This window comes from Myotis yumanensis, unplaced genomic scaffold (genome assembly GCF_028538775.1).
Source record: "Myotis yumanensis isolate MYYU_CA2020_CCGP unplaced genomic scaffold, mMyoYum1.0.hap1 SCAF_10, whole genome shotgun sequence".
Lineage (NCBI taxonomy): Eukaryota > Metazoa > Chordata > Mammalia > Chiroptera > Vespertilionidae > Myotis > Myotis yumanensis.
In genome coordinates, this window is record NW_027223761.1 from 6,100,222 (window position 1) to 6,123,154 (window position 22,933).

A 22,933-nucleotide genomic window follows, 5' to 3' on the forward strand; every position below is an offset into this window, starting at 1 on the left:
ATGACATGCCAAGCTGAGGGAGAAGAAAAAGGGAAGAGAGCATCTAAGGGAGTTAGAGAAATCACAGAGTGGGTGGAGGGTTACCTTATAATTGGAGAGTGAGGGAAACTGATGTTAAAGTTCACCTAGTCTAGTCCTGGCAGGTGTGACTCTGAGGATACACGTTTTAAAGGGCCTGATGCTGTTGCACTTTGGTTAGTAAACTACAACCTGAGGGCCAGGTCTGGCAGACTGCCTATTTTGGAAAGACAGTTTTATTGGAACACAGCCCTGTCCATTTAGTTCAGCTATTATCTATAATTGCTTTCACAGGACAAAAGCAAAAATGAGCCTTGTGACAGAGACCATGTCGCTCACAAAGCCAAAATATTTTACTATTTGATCCTCCACAGAAAGTCTGCTGACCCTGCCGTAGCGTTTCTCACCTGGGTCATGTGTAACTTCAGGAAAATGCAGCAGTATTCCAGGGGAAAAGCCAAAATAGAAATGCTAAATATAGCATGTCTTCACAAGGGGCAGTTTAACTCAAATATAAATAATTTCGAGCATCATTTTTATATTAAAACAAATATGAAAATATTATGAAGTAGGGTGTAAATTCTGCATAACTTTCAAAAGTGAAAGACTTTAAAGAAATTCATCTCATGCCTTTCGGGTCAGCACTGCTTCCCTCTACTTCCTCCACGCCCCAATCCCTCATACCTGACCAAGATGCTTGTTTATGTTCCTCCATTCAAAAGGAAACTTGGGTGGAAAAGTTGAGAAATGCTGTTTTTATACAAAGTGGACGTTTATGTGCCAGCAAATGGTGAGTGGTGGAGATCTGAGGCTTTACATTACCTATGCCAGCAGGTGAGGCAGGCTGTGTCTAAGAGCTCTTACCACCCTACCTCACAGAATCAGACACATGTAGGCTTCTGGCTCACACAGACCTGGGCTTGGATTCTGGCTCTCCAACAAACTACCTTTATGACTCTGGGTAAGTTACTTTACCTAGCCAAGCCTTCATTTCATCAGCTGCAAGATGGCGATTAAAATATATATTTCATAGGTGGCCATGAGGAGTCTAAGAAATCATGGAGGGAAAGTGTTCTGCACAAGGTAACTATTAACACGTTAGCTAAATTTCCAGAATATATAAAGAATGCTGAAAAATAAAAAAACAAAATGGTCAAAATCAATTGAAAAAGTAGGTAGAAGGCATGGGCATTATATCGAAAAGGAAATAAAAATAGCTTTAAATGTATGAAATATGCAACTTCACTCATAAAAGAAATAAGAACACAACTCAAATAAGATGCCATTTTTCACCTACTGATGGTAAAGATTTAAACATTTGATAACATTCTATTGTTGAGAGTGGGGAAAGAAGTATAGTTATACAATATTGGTGATAATGCAAGTTGTGGAGGGTAATCAGTAATATCTATCAAAATTATAAAAGCTTATGCTTAGACATAATTACACTTTCAGGAATTTAAAGTATAGAAATAGTTGCAATCCTAAATAGATGAATGAGGATTTTTAGAGCATTGTCTTTTTTGTTTGTAAATGTCCAATAATAAATAAATAAAAATACACATAGTGGAATACTATATAGCTATCAAAAAGAATAAGGCAGCTTAATGTATATTGATATGGAATGAGCTTGAGGCATGTTACATGAAAAAAGAAAGGAGCAAAACAGAGGTACAGCCCTGGCCGAGTAGCTCAGTTGGTTAGAGCATCGACCTGATACACCAAAATTGAAGGTTCAATCCCTAGTCAGGGCACATACAAGAATCAGCCAATGAATGCATAAATAAGTGAAACAACAAACCAATCTCTCTCTCTTTAAAAAAAAATCAATAAAAATAGTTTAAAAAGCAGAGGTACAGAATGCTAGTTATAAATATATGTATAGATAATATACACACATATGCTCATATTTGCATAGGCTATACAATGGCCTATAAGGCCTTACATGACCTAACTTGCCCTTTGGCACCCTGTCATGACCCCTCTGACTCATCTCTCCCCCAGCTCTGCTCCACCTACACTGGCCACCTTGCTTTCTGAGACACCCCACTTACCTGCCTGCCTTAGAGTTTTGCAATGGCCGTCAGGTAAGTTGTCCTAAATGGGGTTCACTTCTTCCCCTCCTTCAACCCTTAGCTCAAATCTTCCCTTCACACTGAGACTTATACTGACTACCCTAATTAAAGCTACACCCTCACCCTTTTTTTCCCTCTTAGCCTACTCTTTTTTTTTTTTCCACAGTACTTATCACCTGCTAACATTTTATTATTCAATGTGTTTAGGTTTATGGCTTAAAGCTACGTTTATGGCTTATTGGCTATTTCCCTCCAGTAGAATGTAAACTACAAAGGGTCAGGATCTTTGTTTTGTTCAGTGTTAAAACCAAGCATAAAATAGCTAGTAGGTACTCAATAATTATTTTCTGAATAAGGGAATGAAAAGATACACAAGAAACTGGTAACAGTTGTAACCCCCAGGGTGGGGAACTGAGTTACTAGAGGTAAGGATGGAAAGGAGACTTACTTTTCAGTACATACCCTTGTATACTTTGTACCGTATGCTTGTATGAACTGATAAAATTTTAATAAAAAAGTTTATGCTAAAACTGGAAGAAGTGACAATCTGGACTCAACCCTTCCCCTGACATATGGTGGTCCAGGTGCAGAGCAGCTAAGTAATTTGCCCAAGGTACGCAACCAGAATTTAAACCCACATCTACTAACTCCAGAGTCCTAGCTCTAACCATTAGGCAACAGAGCCTTTTGATTGGGGGCCCTGTCAGCCCATTTAATGTAGCATGATAGAAATGCCCAGGTATTCTGAAGGTGATGGTTTTCCATTACAATGAACTCCAAGTGATGGACTCAGTTCTTTTGATACATGAGATTTTGGCTGTATAGTGCTTAGCTTGACATAAATGGGGATACTGGCCTTGGGGATTCTTTTATGAGAATTTCACTGTCAAAATAAAGTGTCCATCTCAGTCCCTTGGTAGTTGGAAGCACAATGTTCTTAAACCCTGCACTCCCAAATATTTCTTCTTCCCAAGCAGTCAAGAGGTCTGGATGAGCTGCTGGGTGTTGGGGGTTGAGGGAGGGATTAGCGGTCACTTGGACTAGGAGTATTTCTAGGGGCTATTAAAGGCTTCATGCTGAGCCTCTGGAACATGGCTTTCTGGGTCCCAACCAGTTGGTGCATCCGCCGCCTCTGCTGCAGCCAATAAAGCATCTCCACTTTGTCAAGCTTCATCTTGTCCAGGTAGCGCCGCCCCTTGAACGTCACTGGCTCACCAAAGATGACCTCAACCTCCTCTAGGAGCGAAACCAACGGAGCCTCCATTAGATTGAGCTTCCTGTGTAGGCGGTTTCGGATTTGATTCTCCTCCAATAAACGAGTCAGATCCATGCCAGTCTTTTGGAAGAAACGGTTGGGGTCAGAGGCGTGTCGCTCAAACCACTCCAGTTTCCCCAGCAATATCTCCCGCAGCTGAATGGGCTGCACGGTCTGCTCCCAGGCACTCAGCAATAAAGGCAGCTGCCTCAGGCGGGCGTTGGAGCTGTACTTGATAGCCATGTCCATCCGGTCCTTGTCAGGAACCTCAAGAATGGACCACAACTGCTGCAGACGCTTCTGCAGACTCAGGATTTTGTGGGGTTCTCCCAGGAGGCTGGCCCTCCTAGTTTCTAGGCTGTGCCCCAGCACCGTGTTCCAATCCCATTCTCCTGGCACAAAATCTGGCTCTTCATCCTCTAGCAATGGAGGTGGGTGCTGAAACTTTAGGGACTCTCTGACAGGGGGCACGATCTCCACAGGAACATCCTCTTCATACATTTGGAAGATGACATGGAGGAAATCTGTCTCCTGGTTGGTGAGGTATTTGAAATAGTCACCCAAACGCGAGATGTTTTTCAACCAGTTCATGCCTGAGGTCTTCTTCGGCCGTCTCTTCCAACCTTTGCTTACTTGGAACAATGAAAGAGAGGACTGGAAAGTGATTACTCTCTTGGGACAAAGACCAACCAGCTTGGGGTTGATGACACGATGCCGTTTATCTTGATGCAGAAAGGCTGAGGATAGGAACATTGACCAGTCTTTACTGGCTGCTGGCTCAATCAAGGGTCCCTGGTCAAAAGAGAAGTGGTCAATAGAGACACGGCTCATCAACTGCTTATAGACTTCCCTGATGCTATTACCAATGAAGCAATCAATATCCATTTCCTCGATCTGTTTGGAATCCAGTTCACCTACTAGGTGGTTGTACAGGGCTCCGGTCTCTTCAACGTGGAAGGAATCCAAAAACTTTCTCTTAGAGACCTGTACACCAGCTGCCTGGACCACGATCTGATTTCTCAGCTTCAAAGTAACTGTCACTGGCTGTGGATGAAGTGGAGGGGGTTTGGGGAACTGGGGGCCCCACTGCCCAGAGGTTTCTTCTTCCTCATTCAACATTCTCTGCAGCTCTTCTATGCGATGTGCTGTGGCTGGGTGGTGGGTCAGGGCCCCCAGGAGCGGGGACACACCTGAGTCCAGTGATGCGTAGCGAGTCCGCTCCAATTTCATGTTTTTCATTATCTGCTTCAGGTCCTCGGCCACCATATCCTCTACCAGCTCTGGTTTGCTCTCTGCAAACAGGACCAGTGGGGTCAAGGGGCGAGGGAGGAGGGGAGGAAGGCCCAATTCATCTGCTAGCTTCCAGCCCTCTCGCAGAGAGGGCATGGACCGGCCCCTATGAAGCTGGGCGTAGAGAGGCAAATAGGAGGTGCGCGGAGACCTGCTGGTGATAGCCACCGAATACCGGGGCAATGACTCAATCTGTGAGGAAGTGAAGCTTTCTCCCTTCTTTTGCATGGCAGGCAGCCAGCGTAGAGTCTTTTTTTTTAGCTGAGGGATGGACTTTAATTCCTTCACAGGATCGGGTCTGGGCTCACCGAGAAGCTCTCGCGAGCGGCTGAGTTGGATGAGATAGCTCAGGTTGAGGTTGCAGTGTGGTATTTTGGCAGAACTGGCGCCGTGAGGCCTAGGAGGCTTGGAAGCCGCAGGGGGTCCGAAGGGGCGCAGCTGGAATATGCTGCCCTGGGCCTGCGGTACTCTCAGCAGGAAGCGGAAGTCGGCGAGCAGGCCACGGTAGACCTCGGGGCTGGTGAGGAAGATTGTGCAATCCCTGGCGAGGTTGGCGGCCAACCGGGTGAGCGTGGCGGATTCAGTGAAGACTTGCGTGGAAGTCGGCATTGTCTTCAGCAGGCGCAGGTAGTGTAAGAAGAGCTGCTCGCAGCTGAGCAGCACGTAAACCAGCACCCGCTTCCGAAGCCTCTGGTTGTCTAAGTGGCTCAGACTAGGTTCGGGGGGAGGCTCCCGCCAGCTGCACTTCAACTCGTCCAGGATGACCTTTCGGAAACGGGGAGGGCCCGCGGGAGGCATCTGCTCCTCCAGCTCGCACCGGGCCAGCCGCTTGGACACCTGGTGGCACAGTGATGCCACGGTCAGCCGTGAGACGGGTAGGGACGGTAGCATTGGAACCTCCTGCGGGAGGCGCTTCGGAGGCTCTGCGTACGTCTTCCTGCTGGGGAAGATCGACAGCGGGTGCAGCAACTGGTGATAAAACCGCTGGAGCTCAGGTTCAGGTTTAAAGGGCTCCATTTTAGCGCTGGCGCCGTAAGCTGTCGAGGTAGAGGCGTCCAAACGGTTACTAAGGCAACCAGGGCCCTCATAGCCAGAGTGCGCTTGCGCGGCCAGTGCCCCTCCCCCCCCACGCCTTGAACATTGGGAATGGGAGGGCCTTGCGTGCGCACGCGCCAGGAGGCGGGGCAAAGCCTGGCTTCCGAGGCTCCGCCTCCTCGTGATGCTGCTTGGATTTCCGCTGTAGGACTCGAGCTGTTCAGGTCCTCCTGCCAGTGACTGGGTCCGAGATGGCGTCGGACTCGGGGGACCGGGAGACCGCCTGCACGGTGAGGGTCGACGCCTCTTGTGGGAGCCTCGCGGGACAGAGAGCCACGACCCCTAGGGATGATCGTTACCGCGAGAAGGGGAAGGAAGAAGCGGGCACTAGGAGCGGGACCTGCGGACCCGGCTGCAAAGTGCGATAGGAGGAGAGTCCTTGGCTTTAATGTTGGAGGGTGGTGGTCCTGAATTGATCTTGAGTGATAATGAAGGCGCTTGAGGAGGGCTCAGGCGTTTCCCCAGACCTCTGGGGTGGTTGTAGGGGAGGTAGTGAAACAGGGTCACACAAGAGGGGTTCTCAGCTCTCATCGGCCGGTCCCTGCCGTCCTTGCAGTTGGAGTTCGCCGTGCAGATGTCCTGTCAGAGCTGTGTGGACGCAGTGCGCAGGTCCCTGCAAGGGGTGGCAGGTAAGAGACATACATTTTTTGCGAACCGTCCAGAGACCTCTGGGAGAGGCAGGCAAATCTCTTAGACCCTACTTTCTTGAGGCAAGGGAAGGCGCCAAGCGTCAGCTTTGGGTTTGGACAGGCTGCCTGCCAAGCTTTGTGACCTCAAGTCAGTTGTGTGAACTTCTAGCCTCGTTTCCTCCCTCACCGGCCAGAGGAGGACAGTATCACCATCCTGATGTGTGTAAAAGTGAGGGACAGTTTGGTTATTTGTAGGGTTTCCTTTTCACAGAATTGCCCTGTTCCTTTTTTAGAGAAAATTTTCTGAGTTTATTTGAGCCCAACTAATGACATGTGCCGGGGAACAAGGCCTCAAATGATCCCAGAATTGCCTTGTTTTTGCAGGGGAGGAGGTGTCTGTGTCTGCCTGATCTCTTACAGATGCTGCCTGTTCCCTGGCAGTGTCCAGGATGCTGCAGGGGCTCTGCAGAAGCAGCCGATGAGACCTTTTGGAGCCACAGCCCCAGTATTCCCGTCTCTCACGTGCTGCCTCCTCCCGGTTACATTTCTGTTCTGCCTCCTTTGAGCAGGCACCTTGTCTGTACCATAGCTGTTATTCCCTTCTCTGCCTGATGGTTAACCCAGGCATAGTCTGAGTTCTCCCACAGGCTGTGAGCTCCCTGAGGATGAGGATCAGAACTTTGCCTGACCCTGGCCTCCTCCATGTTGAAAGAATACAGAGGAGGGAAACCAAAGATAAAGGGAAGGCCAGTGGTCAGTAGCATTCAGTTCACAGGGCGCTAGCTGAGCATGGCATGAAATGCCTCATTTAACCTGTCTTCTGGCCTGCCCATGGCTCCCCTGGGCTTTACCCTACAGTGCAGCAAACACACTTACTGAGGTCAGAGCAGAATGATTGTCTTCGCTTTGGCAGCACGCATACTAAAATTGGAATAATACAGGGAAGATTTGCATGGCCCTTTAAAAAAAATACACAAAAAAACAAGAGCATGATTGTAAGCCCTACAGGTGAGAGCAACATTTAGAGGATTCAAGGGTTCTCTGAAAAGGCTTGGGAGCCCTGAATATCTGAATGAAAGGGAAGCCCCTTTCTTCCTTTTTTGAGTTGGCTTGATGCTCTGCAAAACTCAGCATGTGTCAGAGTTATCCCACAGGCTGGTACTCTCACAGGGGTGACTTTGGGGACTTGGGGGGCAATTGAGACATACTGACTCTTGAACCTGACCGTCGTGGAACACACAGAGCTCCTGCCCTCACAGAGGACTGAAGTCAGTGCAGCGTGAGTTACGAGGGGAAGTGGCAGCTGCCACAGGAGGGCAGAGGAGGGGGTCCCAACCCAGCTGGAGGCTGGCGGCTGCTTATCAGGTGAGCAGTGTCCAGGTGAAGTGCTCGGGCTCTGGAGCTAGGCTGCCTGGGATGCATTCCAGTTCCACAGTTTACTACAATGTGACTGTGAGCAAATTTCTTAATTTCTTGGTGCCTCAGTTTCCTCATCTGTAACACGAGGATAATAGTAATCAGCTCACAGGGTTACTTGAGTGTGGAAGGAGTTACTACAGGTGAAGTACGAAAAAGCCCACAGTGCATGCTCAGTCCATGTTAGCTCTCATGATGATGGTGCTAGAACCCTTTCTTATGTATGTATGAGCCTTACTGAAATGTACTTCACATATCACAAAATCACCATTTACAGTATACAGTCCAGCAGTTTTTAGTATACTCACAGAGTTGTGCAGCCATCACCACTATCAATTATATTTCATCACCTCATGAAGAAACTGAATCCTTTACCACCACCTTCCTATGCTACTACCCCCTAATCTCCCTCCTGTCCTTATAGATTTACCTATTCTGGACATTTCCTCCAGAATGGTATCATCTAATATGTGGCCTTTTATGACTGGCTTTCTCATAACAGTGTTTCCAAGGTTCATCCATGTTGTGGTGCATAGTGCTTCGTTCCTTTATATGGCTGAACAGGATTCCACTGTATAGAAATACCACATTTTTTATCCATTCATCAGTGGATGGGCATTTGGATTGTTTTCACCTTTGGCTATTATGAATAATGTTGCTCTGATAGCCTAGTTTTATAAAAAACATTTAAAAAAAATTTTATATGGTCCTGGCCGGTTTGACTCAGTGGATAGCATCGGCCTGCAGACTGAAGGGTCCCCGGTTCGATTCCAGTCAAGGGCATGTACCTTGATTGTGGGCACATCCCCAGTTGGGGATGTGCAGGAGGCAGCTGATTGATGTTTCTCTCTCATCGATGTTTCTAACTCTCTATCCCTCTCCCTTCCTCTCTGTAAAAAAAATCAATAAAATATATTTTTAAAAATTATGTATGTTTCAAAAGTTATAGATAACGCCCGGCATGTAATAAGGACTCACAACAGTCCTGGGATTGGTGACATTATCCTCACTTTCTTTATAAAGAAACAGCCTTAGAGAGGTTAAGGGCCTTACACAGCTAGAAGGCAACTTCCGGGCCTGCCTCCAGCCATGGGAGGTTGGTGAAGATGGGGATGGGAGTCACCCTCTGCTTCTCTCCTCCCTGTTCCCAGCGCAGGGGTGCCAGCCCTCTGCTGCCCTCTGCCCCTCCTTTCCTCCCAGGTGTCCAGAGTGTAGAGGTGCAGTTGGAGAACCAGATGGTCCTGGTGCAGACCACCCTGCCCAGCCAGGAGGTGCAGGCCCTCTTAGAAGGAACGGGGCGGCAGGCGGTACTCAAGGGCATGGGCACGGGCCTATTGCGTGAGTAACTACTGTGGTCTTGGCCTTGCCTTTCTGGGAGGGAGGTGGCCAGGGACTGGTATAAATCTAACCATAGGATTTTGTGGCTTTGGGTTGGAGAGACTTTGGAGAAGGTGTGAAAGTTCTGTGGGGCTCTCTCCAGGCCCTTGCCCAGCTGATGAAGAGGTGGGTCTGGGTGAGGTGGCAAACCAACCCAGGTGTCTAATACCTTGCAGAGAATCTGGGGGCAGCAGTGGCCATTCTAGGGGGCCCTGGCCCTGTGCAGGGGGTGGTGCGCTTCCTACAGCTGACCCCTGAGCTCTGCCTCATTGAGGGAACCATTGATGGCCTGGAGCCTGGGCCACACGGACTCCATGTCCATCAGTTCGGGGACCTCACAAGGAACTGCAACAGGTAAGTTGTCTGTAACCTCCCTTGCGGCATCCTCATCCCCCCAGTTGTATACTCACTATGTGCAGGGGACTATATTCAGCCCTTTACACACACTTTCATACTTGGTCCTCATAAGTGCTCTGTGAAGCATATACACACAGGCCCATTCTACAGATAAGGAAACTGAGGATCAAAGAGGTTAAATGATTTTTTTTATTTTTTATTTTATTGATTTTCTACAGAGAGGAAGGGAGAGAGACAGAGAGTTAGAAACATCGATCAGCTGCCTCCTGCACATCCCCCACTGGGGATGTGCCCGCAACCCAGGCACATGCCCTTGACCGGAACCGAACCTGGGACCCTTCAGTCCGCAGGCCCACGCTCTATCCACTGAGCCAAACCGGCTTCGGCGAGGTTAAATGATTTGTCAAAGGCCCCAGAGCATGTAAATAGTAGAGTGGGGTTTTGAACCAAAACCTGACCTTGATGGTCCTGCTCATAGCTACCTTACTGTCTCTAAGATGGAAGGTGACTCCTGGACACAGTGACTCCCTGTGTCATGATGTTTGTCATCCTATTAGTTGTTTACTCATTTGTGTCTCCCTTAGAAGCTTATTGAGGGCAGGACCAATGTTTGATTCTTCTTAGGACCCTCAACTCAAAGCTTGGCATAGAGTGAGCCTGTTTATTGAATGAATGCATGAATGAATGAAGGAAAGACAGAAACAAATGTAGTTAAAGTAAGAGGATGGATCATCTGGCCTGTGAGCTGCTGTTTCACTGCCTACCTGCTACCTTTTCTTCTCAGCTGTGGGGACCACTTTAACCCTGATGGAACATCTCATGGGGGCCCTCGGGACTCTGACCGGGTAAGTGTCCAGCTCTGTGAGGCTTAGGCTGAGACAGAGCCCAAGGTGTCCAGAGACAGGCAAGCAGCCCTCGGGGCCTTTGAGTGAGATGCCTTTTTGGGGTCTTTTCCCTTCACCTCGTTCCAGTGAGGAGCATTTGTGACACTTTCTGTCAATGGAGGGGCAACCACTGAGTGCTCTGGTTGCAGCACAGTGAGAATCCTGCTGGAGGCCCCTGGGAGCCCAGAGCAAGCCCCTGGTGCAGCCCTAGGGGCATGGGCAGTGGGAAAGCTTCCTGGGGAAGTGACGGTGTAGAAGTGGAAGGTTTTACCTAAACTGGACAGGCCATTCCCCAGTGCTCCGACTCCTGGTCCCAGAGTTTAATTTTTCACCAGAGAAGTGTTTTTCTCATCGATAGTGAGTCACGTGTTGCCTTAATGATGTTTGCCCTATTTGAGTACTGCTTGTTCCGTTAGTTACTCAATGTTTTGATTTAACTCATTGTTTTTCTATAGGTAAATTTGGTTATTTTTAGTGCTGTAGTCTGTCACAGAGTTTCAAACATATTCTAAAGTAGAGAAACTCGCCCTAGCAGGTTTGGCTTGGTGGATAGAGTGTCGGCCTGTGGACTGAAGGGCCCCAGGTTCGATTCCCGTCAAGGGCAGGCACATCCCCAGTAGGGGGTGTGAGAAGGCAGCTGATCGATGGTTCTCTCTCATCAATGTTTCTAACTCTCTATTTCTCTCCCTTCCTCTCTGTAAAAAATCAATAAAATATATTTAAAAAATAAATAAAATAAATAAATAAAGTAGAGAAACTGCTGTCCTGAACCGGCAGGTCCCTTTTCCCAGCTTCAGCAGTCACCACCTCATGGCCAGTCCTGTTTCATCTACACCCTGGCCCTTCACCATTATTTTGAATCAAAGCAAGACATAATGAAGGTAGATTGATTTTTTAACGAGACACTTGATAATTGCCACAGAGAATGAAAACCAGTACTTCCAGCCTTAATAGGAGGATCGTTGTAGAAATAAATCAGTTCAGGCTTAAACCGAGTTCTGTGTCCTGCCAGGGCCTGGGGTCCCTTTATCTTTGTTCCAGTGATTAGCAAATGTTAGAGAGGTGTAAAAGGCCTGTGAACACCAAATGGAAACTGTCCTGGATGTCAAACAAGTGATTTAATGTTTCCTAATGCCCTGTCCTCACACGCCTAATGCCACCCACTTCACTTCCTGCGTTGTGCGTTCCCCCCATGCGGGTTTCAGTACCAGGCAAGCCCTGGGTCCTGGTCCTGGGAGCTGAGGACTCCTCTTCACCCCCCACCCCCAGGACCTTCTGCCACAACACAAATGAAAACATGGTGTGTGTTTATAATTCATGTAACTGATTTTTTTTTCCACTTTTGACAGCTGTCACATTTCTCATGGTAAAAAGTTTTTACTCACTCGCCCCTGTACCCCCACCCCCAGAGTTTGAGAAGCCTTTCTGTCATGTCCGTTGCCCTGGGGCATGCTTGTGTTTCGTGTATCAGTTCTATATCGCTGTGAATTAAATTACTCCAAACTGAGGGGTTTAAAACCACAAGCATTTATCATCTCATGTCCTCTAGGTGCAGTTTAGGGTCTCTCAGGCTGCAGCCAGGATGCTGGCCGGGGCTGCAGCCATCTCCATGCTCAAGGTGGGAGGGTCCCTTCCACCGGCTCAGGTGGCTGTTGGCAGGCCTGGCGGCCTCCATGGCTGCTGGCCAGACATGTTTGCCACGCGGGCCTCGCCCCAGGGCAGTTCACAGCACAGCAGCTGGTTTCCCTGGAGGAAGGGAGTGAGAGGGGCATCCGAAACTGAAACCATACTTCTTTTTGTCACCTGTTGTTGGAGGTCTAAAAAGTTCCCATTCTGCGATGGAGCTCACACAAAGCACAATGAAAAGACTGGAGATAATGTGGGACCTCTGATCATTAAGAGAAAAGAAACCTATGTCGACAGTTTCCATGCTGCAAGCCAAGTCATCCTGATTTTTTTTTTTTTTTTATATATTTTATTGATTTTTTACAGAGAGGAAGGGAGAGGGACAGAGTTAGAAACATCGATGAGAGAGAAACATCGATCAGCTGCCTCCCGCACACCCCCCACTGGGGATGTGCCCGCAACCAAGGCACATGCCCTTGACCGGAATCGAACCCGGGACCCCTCAGTCCGCAGGCTGACGCTCTATCCACTGAGCCAAACCGGCTACGGCCATCCTGATTGTTTAATTAGAATGACTACCGCTTTAGTCTAATTCGCCATCTCTGGGTTCTAGATGTGGTATATTACAAACTGCAGCTTTCATATTCATGTCATTTGCCTTACTTGTTGAACCATCGCGGCGCACATTTGTTTAAACAAAGGAAAAAGTGAAACTGAAAGAAAAAAAAAAGTAACCTAATCTTGAAAGTGACACCAGGCGCAGCCCACCCTCAGGGGAGCACGCAGGGTGTGAATACAGGGGAGGTGCACCTTACAGGCTGTCTTCCTCACTGAGCCTTGAACGAGGCTGAGCAGGAATCAGGCAGGTTTGACAAGCAGGAGTGGGAATGGCAGGCTCAGCAGAGGAAACACCACAGGCAGAGCCCTCGAGACATGAAACTGCTAGAAGCATCTGGGAACTGACAGCCCCGAGTCTCTCTTGAAGTGAAGGTTTTTGAAGAGCAAGAGGCCACCCCGTGACTCAGGCCCTGGTCCGGGCCCCTCTCAGGGCCAGGAATCAGAAGGAGCTGGAGCCAGTTGCTCTGCTGTGCCCAAGCCCTTGATGTAGACAGAGGAGGACTTGAGCGAAAGCTGCATGGCCAAGGTGACCATGACGACTGGCAGGTTCCTTTTGGATTTCAACATCTGGTTTTGGCCAGATGGAAAAGAGTTCAATGTGGGAACTTACATTCACGCCTGGTTGTCCTGTTTCATGTCTCCTAAGTGGTCTCAGCTTCCTCCCCTTCTCTCCTTTCTCTTCATACACTTAGTGCTTCTGTACTGGAGGGATTGCTCCAGAGCATGGGGTCACCATGTCCTGCCCCAGCCTGAAGCCCTTGGCTCCCCAGTGCCTGAGGGTACAGGCCCTGCTGGGCTGCTTGGTGTGACTGTTTGAGGCCACCTGGCCCAGTTCCACCCACTGTGTCTGGGAGTGATTGTAAAGGCTGCCTCTCCTGACCCTCCACTGGGGTGCACCTCTGAGCTGCACTCCTGCTACTGCTCCCTCCGCCAAGTCCTGAAAACGCTCCCCAAGGCTCTGTGTCATTGCCTCTCCCTCCTTATCTTTCTACCATAAAAGCCCCAACACAGGACGCAACAAAAGAGCCAGATGTAAGCAGCAGATGTCTCTCTGGGAAACAAGATAAAGAGAAGTGGCTCTTCTTGCTGCTTGTCAAATCCGTCATACAGTGACATGCTTTGCGTCCCACACAGCCATAGGTACTTGCTTCTGCCCAAGTGTCAGGTTGGGGACAGTTTATTTGCACAGATGTGAGTCTCTGTGACTCACCAGTAGGTCTTGTCACTAGAATATACACTGTTGTACTAACCCTGTTGTCATAATCACTCCTCTGTCCCACATCTGGCTCCCACTGAGCTGCGAACCCTTGAGGGTGGTGACTGCACGCGCACCCCCCATGCCTGACAGAGGGTGCCTGATCTAGGAGATGCTCAGTGGATGTGTTACATTTTTGTTACCTCCCAGGGCAGAGTCATCTTCTGGGGAGAGCCTGGACAGGCCTTGGCCCCTGTGTTTCTTCTCTCTGTTCTCGGAGGCTGGCCATCAGGGAAAGGATGCTGGCTGCCTCTAAGGGTCAAGAAGCCAAGCGTGGCCAGCTTAAGCCCAGAGGAACTGCAGATTGATTGTCAAGGGCTCAGAGTCATCAGGAGGCTGGAGAACTGGGCTTGGAAAGAAGTAGGAACTGGGTTAGCTTCTGAGGCCAGGAGGCAAGGCTGGCAACGGCCTCATAGGAGAAACAGCCTGGTCCAGTGGTCATGGCTCCCCAGGAAGGGGTCACTGGCTATTTTCAGGGTGCTCTCATCCTGCCCAGGATTTCGGTTCCAGGGAGGGAGCATGCAGTTGGCTTCCTTGTGTCCTGGGCCATCTCTTTATCCTACCCGACTGTACCCACAGGGGGACTCTGGTACTTTTGGGGAGTCAGAGACTGGGAAGCCAGAACCTAGCAGCTGTGCTCCACGTGCTCTTTCCCCCTGGGTCTCGTTGCAGCACCGAGGAGACCTGGGGAACGTCCACGCTGATGCTAATGGCCAAGCCATCTTCAGGATAGAGGATGAGCAGCTGAAGGTAAGCTGGAAAAGAAAGTGGGGACCTTTCCTCACAGGTGGCTACACTGTCTGAGGCCATTTGTTGTCTCCCCTCAAAGGTATGGGATGTGATTGGCCGAAGCCTGGTCATTGATGAGGGAGAAGACGACCTGGGCCGGGGCGGCCATCCCTTATCCAAGATCACGGGGAACTCAGGAGAGAGGTGGGTAATGCCGCCCCCGGCAGGAGGCTGTGCTCTGCCAGCCGTGCATGCAGACCCCACAAGCGGCCCAGACAAGTGCCCACTCTTGACCACACATTCTCCTGCAGGTTGGCTTGTGGCATCATTGCACGCTCCGCTGGCCTTTTCCAGAACCCCAAGCAGATCTGCACCTGCGACGGCCTCACCATCTGGGAGGAGCGAGGCCGGCCCATTGCTGGCAAGGGACGAAAGGAACCGTCGCAGCCATCCCAGCCCCCCGCCCACCTCTGAGCAAGGCCTCCGCCTCAGTCTCAGGTCCACCATCCTCTCAGCTGATGCCATCCTCCTCCAGGGGATGGGGGAGCCCTGCTTGCCTAGTCCAAGAACAAGGGTATGGGGTGTGCAGGGATTGCTGTGACGCTCCCTTGGCAAAGTAAAGTTTTTCTATTCATATGGAACTCTGTTTTATCCGTGTCCCCAGGTCCCATGGGCGTGGTGAACACAGTCCCTCTGCCCCTGCCCTCCCCTTCGAGAGCCAGCTCTTGGGCTTTGGAGCCAAACAAAACTGGATTTAAATCCACACACCTCCTGAGGGCCCCATCCTCCTCAGGATCACAGTGAAGGACCACACAGTCATATTGCTGTTTGTGCCTTGTCTCCCTCCCCTCACTGTGGCCCGTGGAACCCAGTGGGGACAGCCACCTCCGGACCTGGGGGTCAAGGGATACTCCTACATCCTCCCAATGCGTCCCCCCTTTAAAAAAGTAATCTGTCTTGAATCAATTTCTTTACTCACAAGAGGAAGATTCTAAATTAATCTAATAAGTGCTTAGCACAGGGCCTGGCACCTGGTAAGTTAAAGGAGCAGTGGCTGTGATTCTGAAACCAAACAGGGTCCTGGAGGCAGCCCTAGTCCAGCTCCCGTCTCACAGAGATGGCCGATATCCAAGGGTGTGTGTGTGGGGCCAGGGATTCTGGTCCTCCCCACTCATCTATCTGCTTTGCTGCCCACCCCTACCCGCACTAGACTGCGTCAGGCTTGCTCATCCCTGACAAAACTGCTCTTAGGACACGTGGGCTGCCAGAGTACAGACCTTGCCCTTGACGCTGCCTGCAAGGAACCAGATGGGTGGTTTCGCATTTAGCTGGCCTAGGCCTGGGCCGAGATGTGCCTGGCTCTGCTCCCATTCCCAGGCCCTGCCTGGTTCTCCCTGAAGGCTGCTGGCTGTGCCGCTAGCCCCAGCCCTTGGACCCTGCTCTTTCTTGCCTAACCTCTCTGGTTGCTTTCCAGCCCCCCTTGTTTCTTGGGGAACCAAATTCTTTTCATCCTGGGGCCCAGGCTGTCTTTCCATGTCCGCCTCATTGCATGAACTCCTCTTGGACTCTGCCCACAGCCAACCCCTGACCTCCACTCACCTTCCTGCTGGAAGTAAGGCTGGATTTAACCCTTTTATGGCTAAACTGCTCACCATCCTCTGCTGCAGTGGTTCTCAACCTTCTGGCCCTTTAAATACAGTTCTTCATGTTGTGACCCAACCATAAAATTATTTTCGTTGCTACTTCATAACTGTAATGTTGCCACTGTTATGAATCGTAATGTAAATATCTGATATGCAGGATGGTCTTAGGCGACCCCTGTGAAAGGGCATTCGACCGCCAAAGGGGTCGCAACCCACAGGTTGAGAACCGCTGCTCTACTGTGTTTCGACCCTTAAGAATCACCATCCCCATTAGCTTTTCTTTCTTCTAAACTCTTAGCTGTATAGTTTACAAACTTTGTTTTTAATCACAGAACACTGTCCATGCATCTGTAAAGCAGAGGTGGACTATCCTGGGGCTCTGGAGAGCACAGTTTGAAAATCTTTACCAAATTCAGACATTTTTGTGTTACCTCTCAACTTCTGCCATGTCCACAAACCACCTGTACTATCCTTCACCAAATACTTCTCTTTACATTGATTCATTTTTAAACTTTCTTAAAAAGGAAGTTGTAATCATATTTGCTAATACCGTACCTATATTGTGATTATTAAGTGCCAGCCTCTGTTTTAAGCACTTTCCATGCAATACTACAAAATAGGTACTGTTATTATCCCATGTTACAGATGAGGAAACTGAAGCACAGAGGTGGTGGTGGAACTTGCCCTAAGACACACAGTAACATGACCCAGGTGGTCTGGCTCCAAGTCTATGCTCTCACCCACTATATTAGTTCTCATTGTCAAGTATGGAAAGCAAGATTCATTGGTCATAAACAGAAGTTTGCTAGAAAAAAAACACTCATAGCCATTCAAATAAAAATTGTTTAGCCAGGAACTGCCACAAATGGTGTATAAACTAAGCTGTTTTGCTCTGCAATTTAGGGAAACCAGACAATTCCTTTTGCCGCCTGTTCTCTCAGCTGCCATTGATCACCTCTCTGCCACAGCTGCTTTCTCAGTGGCCCCCGCCTCGTTGTCTTCATGTCTCAGGGACCCTGAGCTCACCCTTTCTGGCGTTCTGCTCTCAGTTCTGCCTGGGATTCCACGTTGTGGGTTTGTAGAGCTGTGAACCCTGAAAGAACCTTCTGTTGTCTGCAGCTGAATTCTGGCAGAGGGGCCTGATTGGAGTCCTCTTCAGAGCAATGGCAGAGCCCCTTCTCAAGGATTCCTGTTGGCTGTTTCCACTACTAGTGCTCTCGAGAGGGCACCCTTGTGGTCCCTGGATCAGCAGCCTGCGTGTCACCTGGAAATGTTTGGAATGCAAATTCTGGGGCTTTCACTCCAGACTTACTGAATCAGAAACTGTATGGGTCGGTAAAAAGAAAATGTATATATGTTTAAAAATAAAGAAAAAAATAAAATGAATTTTAAAAAAAAGAAAAACTGTGCTCTCTGGCCAGGGTTCTCAGTGGTTAGAGCATTGGAATGGTCTTGGGTTTGATTGCCAGTCAAGGGCATGTACCTGGGTTGCAGGTTCGATCCCCATACCCCCCGCAAACAGAAAAGTGCTCTGAATTCCCTGGGTCTGATCGTCTAATAATACCCCTGTCAATTTGAGCAGGAAAGAATGCTGTCATCATGTTTATGATATACATTAGTGGTATCAGTGCACTGAAAAGACTACTGGTATTAGCAATTGCTTTATTTATTTATTTTTTAAAGTATATTTTTATTGATTTCAGAGAGGAAGGGATAGGGAGAGAGAGATAGAAACATCAATGATGAGAGAATCATTGATCGGCTGCCTCCTGCACACCCCCTACTGGGGATGGAGCCCAAAATCCTGGCATATGCCCTGACCACGAATAGAACATAGGTCAACGCTCAACCACTGAGCCACAATTGGGCCAGGCCAATTGCTTTTTTTTTTTTTTTTAATATATTTTATTGATTTCTTACAGAGAGGAAGGGAGAGGAATAGAGAGTTAGAAACATCGATGAGAGAGAAACATCGATCAGCTGCCTCCTGCACACTCCCTACTGGGTATGTGCCTGCAACCAAGGTACATGCCCTTGACCGGAATCGAACCTGGGACCCTTGAGTCCACAGGCCGATGCTCTGTCCATTGAGCCAAACCGGTTAGGGCCCAATTGCTTTTTTAAAAAGATTACGGTGATAGGCTGATAATAGCCCCAGAATTATCAGGTCCTAATCCTTGGAAGCTGTCAATCTTACCTTATATGGAAAATGGGTCTTTGCAGATGTGATTAAATATTTTGAGATGAAATTACCCTGGGTTACCTGGATGGGCACTAAATGCAATATCCTCAGGTGAAGATTAACAAAAAAATAAATTTGTGGTAAATTTGTTATAGCAGCCACAAGAAACTGATATAATTATGATCCAATGTTCTGAAGTTAATTAAAACCTGGTGTTCCTTAAACCTTTAAATTACAAATTTCATTGTTCTATTTATAAATATAGTAAAATAAGAACTATTATCTTTACTTATTCTTTGGTAAAACTCAGGTTACACTGGATACACTGGGCTCCCTTAAACAATCATAGCCATTTGCAACTTAAGTTCTCTCAAGTTTTAAAAGTGCATTTGGCCCTGGTTGGGAAGTTCACTTGGTTAGAGCGTTGTCCCCATATGCCAAGATTGTGGGTTCAATATTCAGTCAGGGTACATACAAGAAGCAGCCAATGAATGCATAAATAAGTGGAACAACAAATAGATGTGCTTCTCCCTAAAAATCCCCACAGGCCAGGCCTAGGGACCCCACTGGTGCATGAATCCAGCACTGGGCCTCTAGTATGCATATAAAATCTTTGGTTAATCTCTTGCCACTCCTCTTCCTCCCCTCCCCCGTTCCCTCTGAGATTCATCAGTCTGTTTCATGTTTCCATGCCTGTGGTTTCCACTCCGGCGTTGAGCATATGCCCCCTGGTGGTCAGTGTGCGTCTTAGCTACCAGTCAGATGGTCAAATGGTCAACCGGTCAGCTGGTTGCTTAGGCATATATATATATATACCCACATATACACATATGTGTGTGTGTTTGTTTGTGTGTGTGTATATATATATTAGAGGCCCAGTGCATGAAATTCGTGCACGGGTACGGTCCCTCGGCCTGGCCTGCGATCAGGGCCATCTTCCCCAGCTGCCAAAGCCGGCCTGTCCCCCGCCCTTGGTTCCCCATTTGCCATCGGCGATCGGAGCCTGCTAGCCAGGGAAAGAGACCAAAAGGTGGTCAGTGCGCCTCATAGTGACTGGTCCAGCGGTCGTTCTGGTTGTTCTGCCATTAGGGTCAATTTGCATATTACCCTTTTATTATATAGGATATAGATGTTTTGAATAGGCAAATCCAGAGTCAGAAAGATTAGTATCACTGACCTAAAATCAACGTGTCAGCAGGGCCACACTGTATTCAGAAAAATATTCATTACTTGCCTCTTCCAACATCTGGTGGATGTTGGAATTCTTGGCTTGTGGCCACATCACTTCTATCTTCAAGGCCAACATCTTCAAATCTCTCTCTGCTCTGTCTTCCCATCATTTTCTCCTCTGTTTATCTGTGCCAATCTCCCTCTTGCCTCCCTCTCATAGGGATATACATGCTTGTTTTTAGGGTCTAGTTGAATAATCCTGAATAATATCCTCATCTCATGATCCTTAACTTAATCCCATCTACAAAGACCCTTTTTCCAAATAAAGTAACATTTCCAGGTTCCAGGGATTAGGACCTGATCTTTTTGGCCTAATAAACCACAGAACTTTTGTTTGTTAATATAATTAACTGAGGCAAAGGTCTTATAAGTAAATTTGGGCTCTGTTCGCTAGTTTACAGGACAGAATTTCTCATGTTTCCTTCCATTCCTTGTAAAGAGATAAGGTCTTTTCCTATCAGATTGCTTTATTACAGAAATTTTTACCCTAAGTTAACTCAGAGTTACTAAAAATTAAGCTTACTCCAAGTTTACAAAATTTGGTTTAGACCATTGGTTCTCAATTGGGGTGTTACTGCCCCTTAGGGAACTTTTTGGGACTTGTGAGGGAGATTTTTCTGGTTGTGACAATGCTGGGTGGGGAGGTGTTCTAGGCATGTATTGGGGGAAAGCTAGGCATCCTTGCCAACCTGCAGTGTGCAGGATAGTCAGGCGTAATAAAGACCCGTTCCATTTTCTGCACAACTTTCAAATGTCCCACCAGATATACTTGTATGTGAAAAACATGTTTATAATTAGAATTTATTATTTTATTTATTTAAAAAAAAAACAGCATTTCTGGTACAGTCTTAATAGACAATTAATTTTCCTGTTCTTTGTTTGGTTTGGATTATTAAGAGTTTTTGCCCTGGCTGGGTAGCTCAGTTGGTTCGAGTGTTGTCCAGATACACCAAGGTTGTGGGTTTGATCCCTGGTCAGAGCACATGCAAGAATCAGCCAATGGGTGTGTATATAGGTGGAACTGCAAATTGATGTTTTTTTTTTCTCTCTCTCTCTCTCAAGATAAAATAAATAATAAATTTTAAATACCAAAGTATTGCTGGGGGGAAAAAAAAGCTGTTCACCATTTTGGAGAATGGTATTGCCAATGGCAATGGCAATATATTCTTTGAGTTGCCAATGTGATGTCTCTGTATTAGTCTGCATTTGTAGCCAACCAGAAGATACAGTTCATCATAGATATTTCATATCATAGACATTATTTAATTAGAAATGTCTTTCTTTTCATTTCTCTTTTTTATTATAGTTAAGGCCATTTGGCACAGCCATGATGGGCTAGTTATGTCTCCGGGCTCCCACATGAGGAGAGATAAAGTATCAGGGAAAGTCTGGCATCGTTACCACAGAAATAGATCCATTCTGGGTATGAGGTATGGTGAAAACCAAGAGAAGTGATCTTTATTTTTGTCTTTAAGCACATATAGGGCATTATAATTCTAATTGAATGTTGTTTTAGAAATTAGAAGATTGCCTGGCAGACAGCGGGTGCTTACTACAATTCTAGTTGAGGTACTATAGGTTCTTTTTATTTGACTTAGAATTCTGTAGTATATTTTTCTAATAGCGTGCTAAATACTTTATTGTACCTTGTTTAGTGCTTACAACAACCTGTGGTTCATAGGTGTTTACCAAGGGAAACAACCCAAAATGTAGTACCTACATACAATGGAATATTATTTAACCTTAAAAAATAAAGGAAATTTTGGCACATACTCCAACATGGATGAACCTTGAGGACATTATGCTAAGTAAGCCAGTCACAAAAGAACAAATATTTGTGTGATCCCACTTACATGAGATACCTAGAATAGTCAAATTCATACAGACAGAAGAATGGTGGATGCCAGAGGCTGAGAGGAGGAGTGAATGGGGAGTTTGTGTTAAATGGGGACAGATTTTCAGTTGGAGAGAAAGTAGTATTCCTGGAGATGGAGTGTGGTGGTGGTGGTGGTTGCACAACACTATGAATGTACTTTATGCCATAGAATGCTACCTTTAAAAAATGGTAAATTTTATGTTATGTATATTTTACCACAAAAAAATAAATCTTGTAAGAAGGCCAGTTATTTTACAAGTGAAGGAGGTGAGGTTCACAGATGTGAAGACTTTTGCTCACATTCACACAGCTGGCAAATCATGATTTCAATGTGTCTCTAACTCCTTGACCTTGGGTAAGAGAAAGAGCACCAACTTAGCTCCAGTTCTACCACCAGCTTGATGGTGGGCAACTCCTTTCCCTTCTCCAGTTCTGAATGGGTCTCTCATCATAAAGTGATTTTTATTGATTTCAGAGAGGAAGGGGGGGGGGGGAGAGAGAGAGAGAGAGAGAGAGAGAGAGAGAGAATCATAGATCGGCTGCCTCCTGCACGCCCCCTACTGGGGATGGAGCTGGCAACCTGGGCATGTGCCTTTGACTGGAATCGAACCTGGGACCCTTCAGTCCACAGGTTGATCCTCTATCCACTGAGCCAACCGGCCAGGGCTATTTTATTTTTTAATTATAAAAGAATTAGATGCTATTGCTAAAAGTCTAATGATATGGAAATGTATAAAAATTAACTCCTGCCGAACTGGTTTGGCTCAGTGGATAGAGCGTCGGCCTGCGGACTGAAGGGTTCCAGGTTCGATTCCTTTCAAGGGCATGTACTTTGGTTGCGGGCACATCCCCAGTAGGGGGCGTGCAGGAGGCAGCTGGTCGATCTCTCTCATCGATGTTTCTAACTCTCTATCCCTCTCTCTTCTTCTCTGTAAAAAATCAATAAAATATATATAAAAAAATTAACTCCTCATCTCATTACCTTGATTAATTAATGTTATTTCTCTATACTGAAAAAACATATGCACATCTATGAAAGGCTTTTCCCCCTATGGCTTAGAAAGATATAACATTAAACAATTACATTGTATTTTTCCCCTCTTAAATTATGGTTAATCTTTCATATCAATAAATTTTGAACTATTTTTAATAGCAATATAATACTCCATCATAAGGCAATACCTAGTTCCCTTATTTTTTAAAAAATATATTTTATTGATTTTTTTTTTACAGAGAGGAAGGGAGAAGGATAGAGAGTTAGAAACATCAATGAGAGAGAGAGAGAAACATAGATCAGCTGCCTCCTGTACACCCCCTACTGGGGATATGCCTGCAACCAAGGTACATGCCCTTGACCGGAATCGAACCTGGGATCCTT

At 47.2% G+C, this 22,933-nt stretch overlaps 2 protein-coding genes across 3 annotated transcripts; one reads left to right on the forward strand and one right to left on the reverse strand.

The window, feature by feature from the left end:
• Positions 1–2,778: 2,778 nt before the first annotated feature.
• On the reverse strand, positions 2,779–5,665 carry CCDC87 (coiled-coil domain containing 87). The gene has a single exon (XM_070427588.1). It carries the CDS (start codon positions 5,653–5,655, stop codon positions 3,118–3,120), a length of 2,538 nt encoding a protein of 845 aa, XP_070283689.1. The 5' UTR covers positions 5,656–5,665; the 3' UTR covers positions 2,779–3,117.
• On the forward strand, positions 5,144–17,632 carry CCS (copper chaperone for superoxide dismutase). Of its 2 annotated transcripts, XM_070427591.1 has the most exons (10): positions 5,144–5,265; positions 5,882–5,963; positions 6,290–6,362; positions 8,979–9,116; positions 9,332–9,509; positions 10,297–10,357; positions 14,568–14,645; positions 14,725–14,828; positions 14,936–15,122; positions 17,387–17,632. In XM_070427591.1, exons 2-9 carry the CDS (start codon positions 5,925–5,927, stop codon positions 15,096–15,098), a joined length of 834 nt encoding a protein of 277 aa, XP_070283692.1. In that variant the 5' UTR covers positions 5,144–5,265; positions 5,882–5,924; the 3' UTR covers positions 15,099–15,122; positions 17,387–17,632. The 2 variants fall into 2 exon arrangements, with proteins under 2 accessions (XP_070283692.1, XP_070283690.1); XM_070427589.1 differs by lacking the exon at positions 17,387–17,632 and having other exon boundaries at positions 5,147–5,265; positions 14,936–15,258.
• Positions 17,633–22,933: the final 5,301 nt, after the last annotated feature.

Bases quoted from the DNA above. Each gene is read 5' to 3' on its own strand.
- CCDC87 (XM_070427588.1), bottom strand. From the start codon at position 5,655: ATGGAGCCCTTTAAACCTGAACCTGAGCTCCAGCGGTTTTATCACCAG.
- CCS (XM_070427591.1), top strand. From the start codon at position 5,925: ATGGCGTCGGACTCGGGGGACCGGGAGACCGCCTGCACG. The intron at 14,646-14,724 runs GTAAGCTGGAAA...CTCCCCTCAAAG, and splicing joins TAGAGGATGAGCAGCTGAAG to GTATGGGATGTGATTGGCCG. The intron at 14,829-14,935 runs GTGGGTAATGCC...ATTCTCCTGCAG, and splicing joins ACGGGGAACTCAGGAGAGAG to GTTGGCTTGTGGCATCATTG.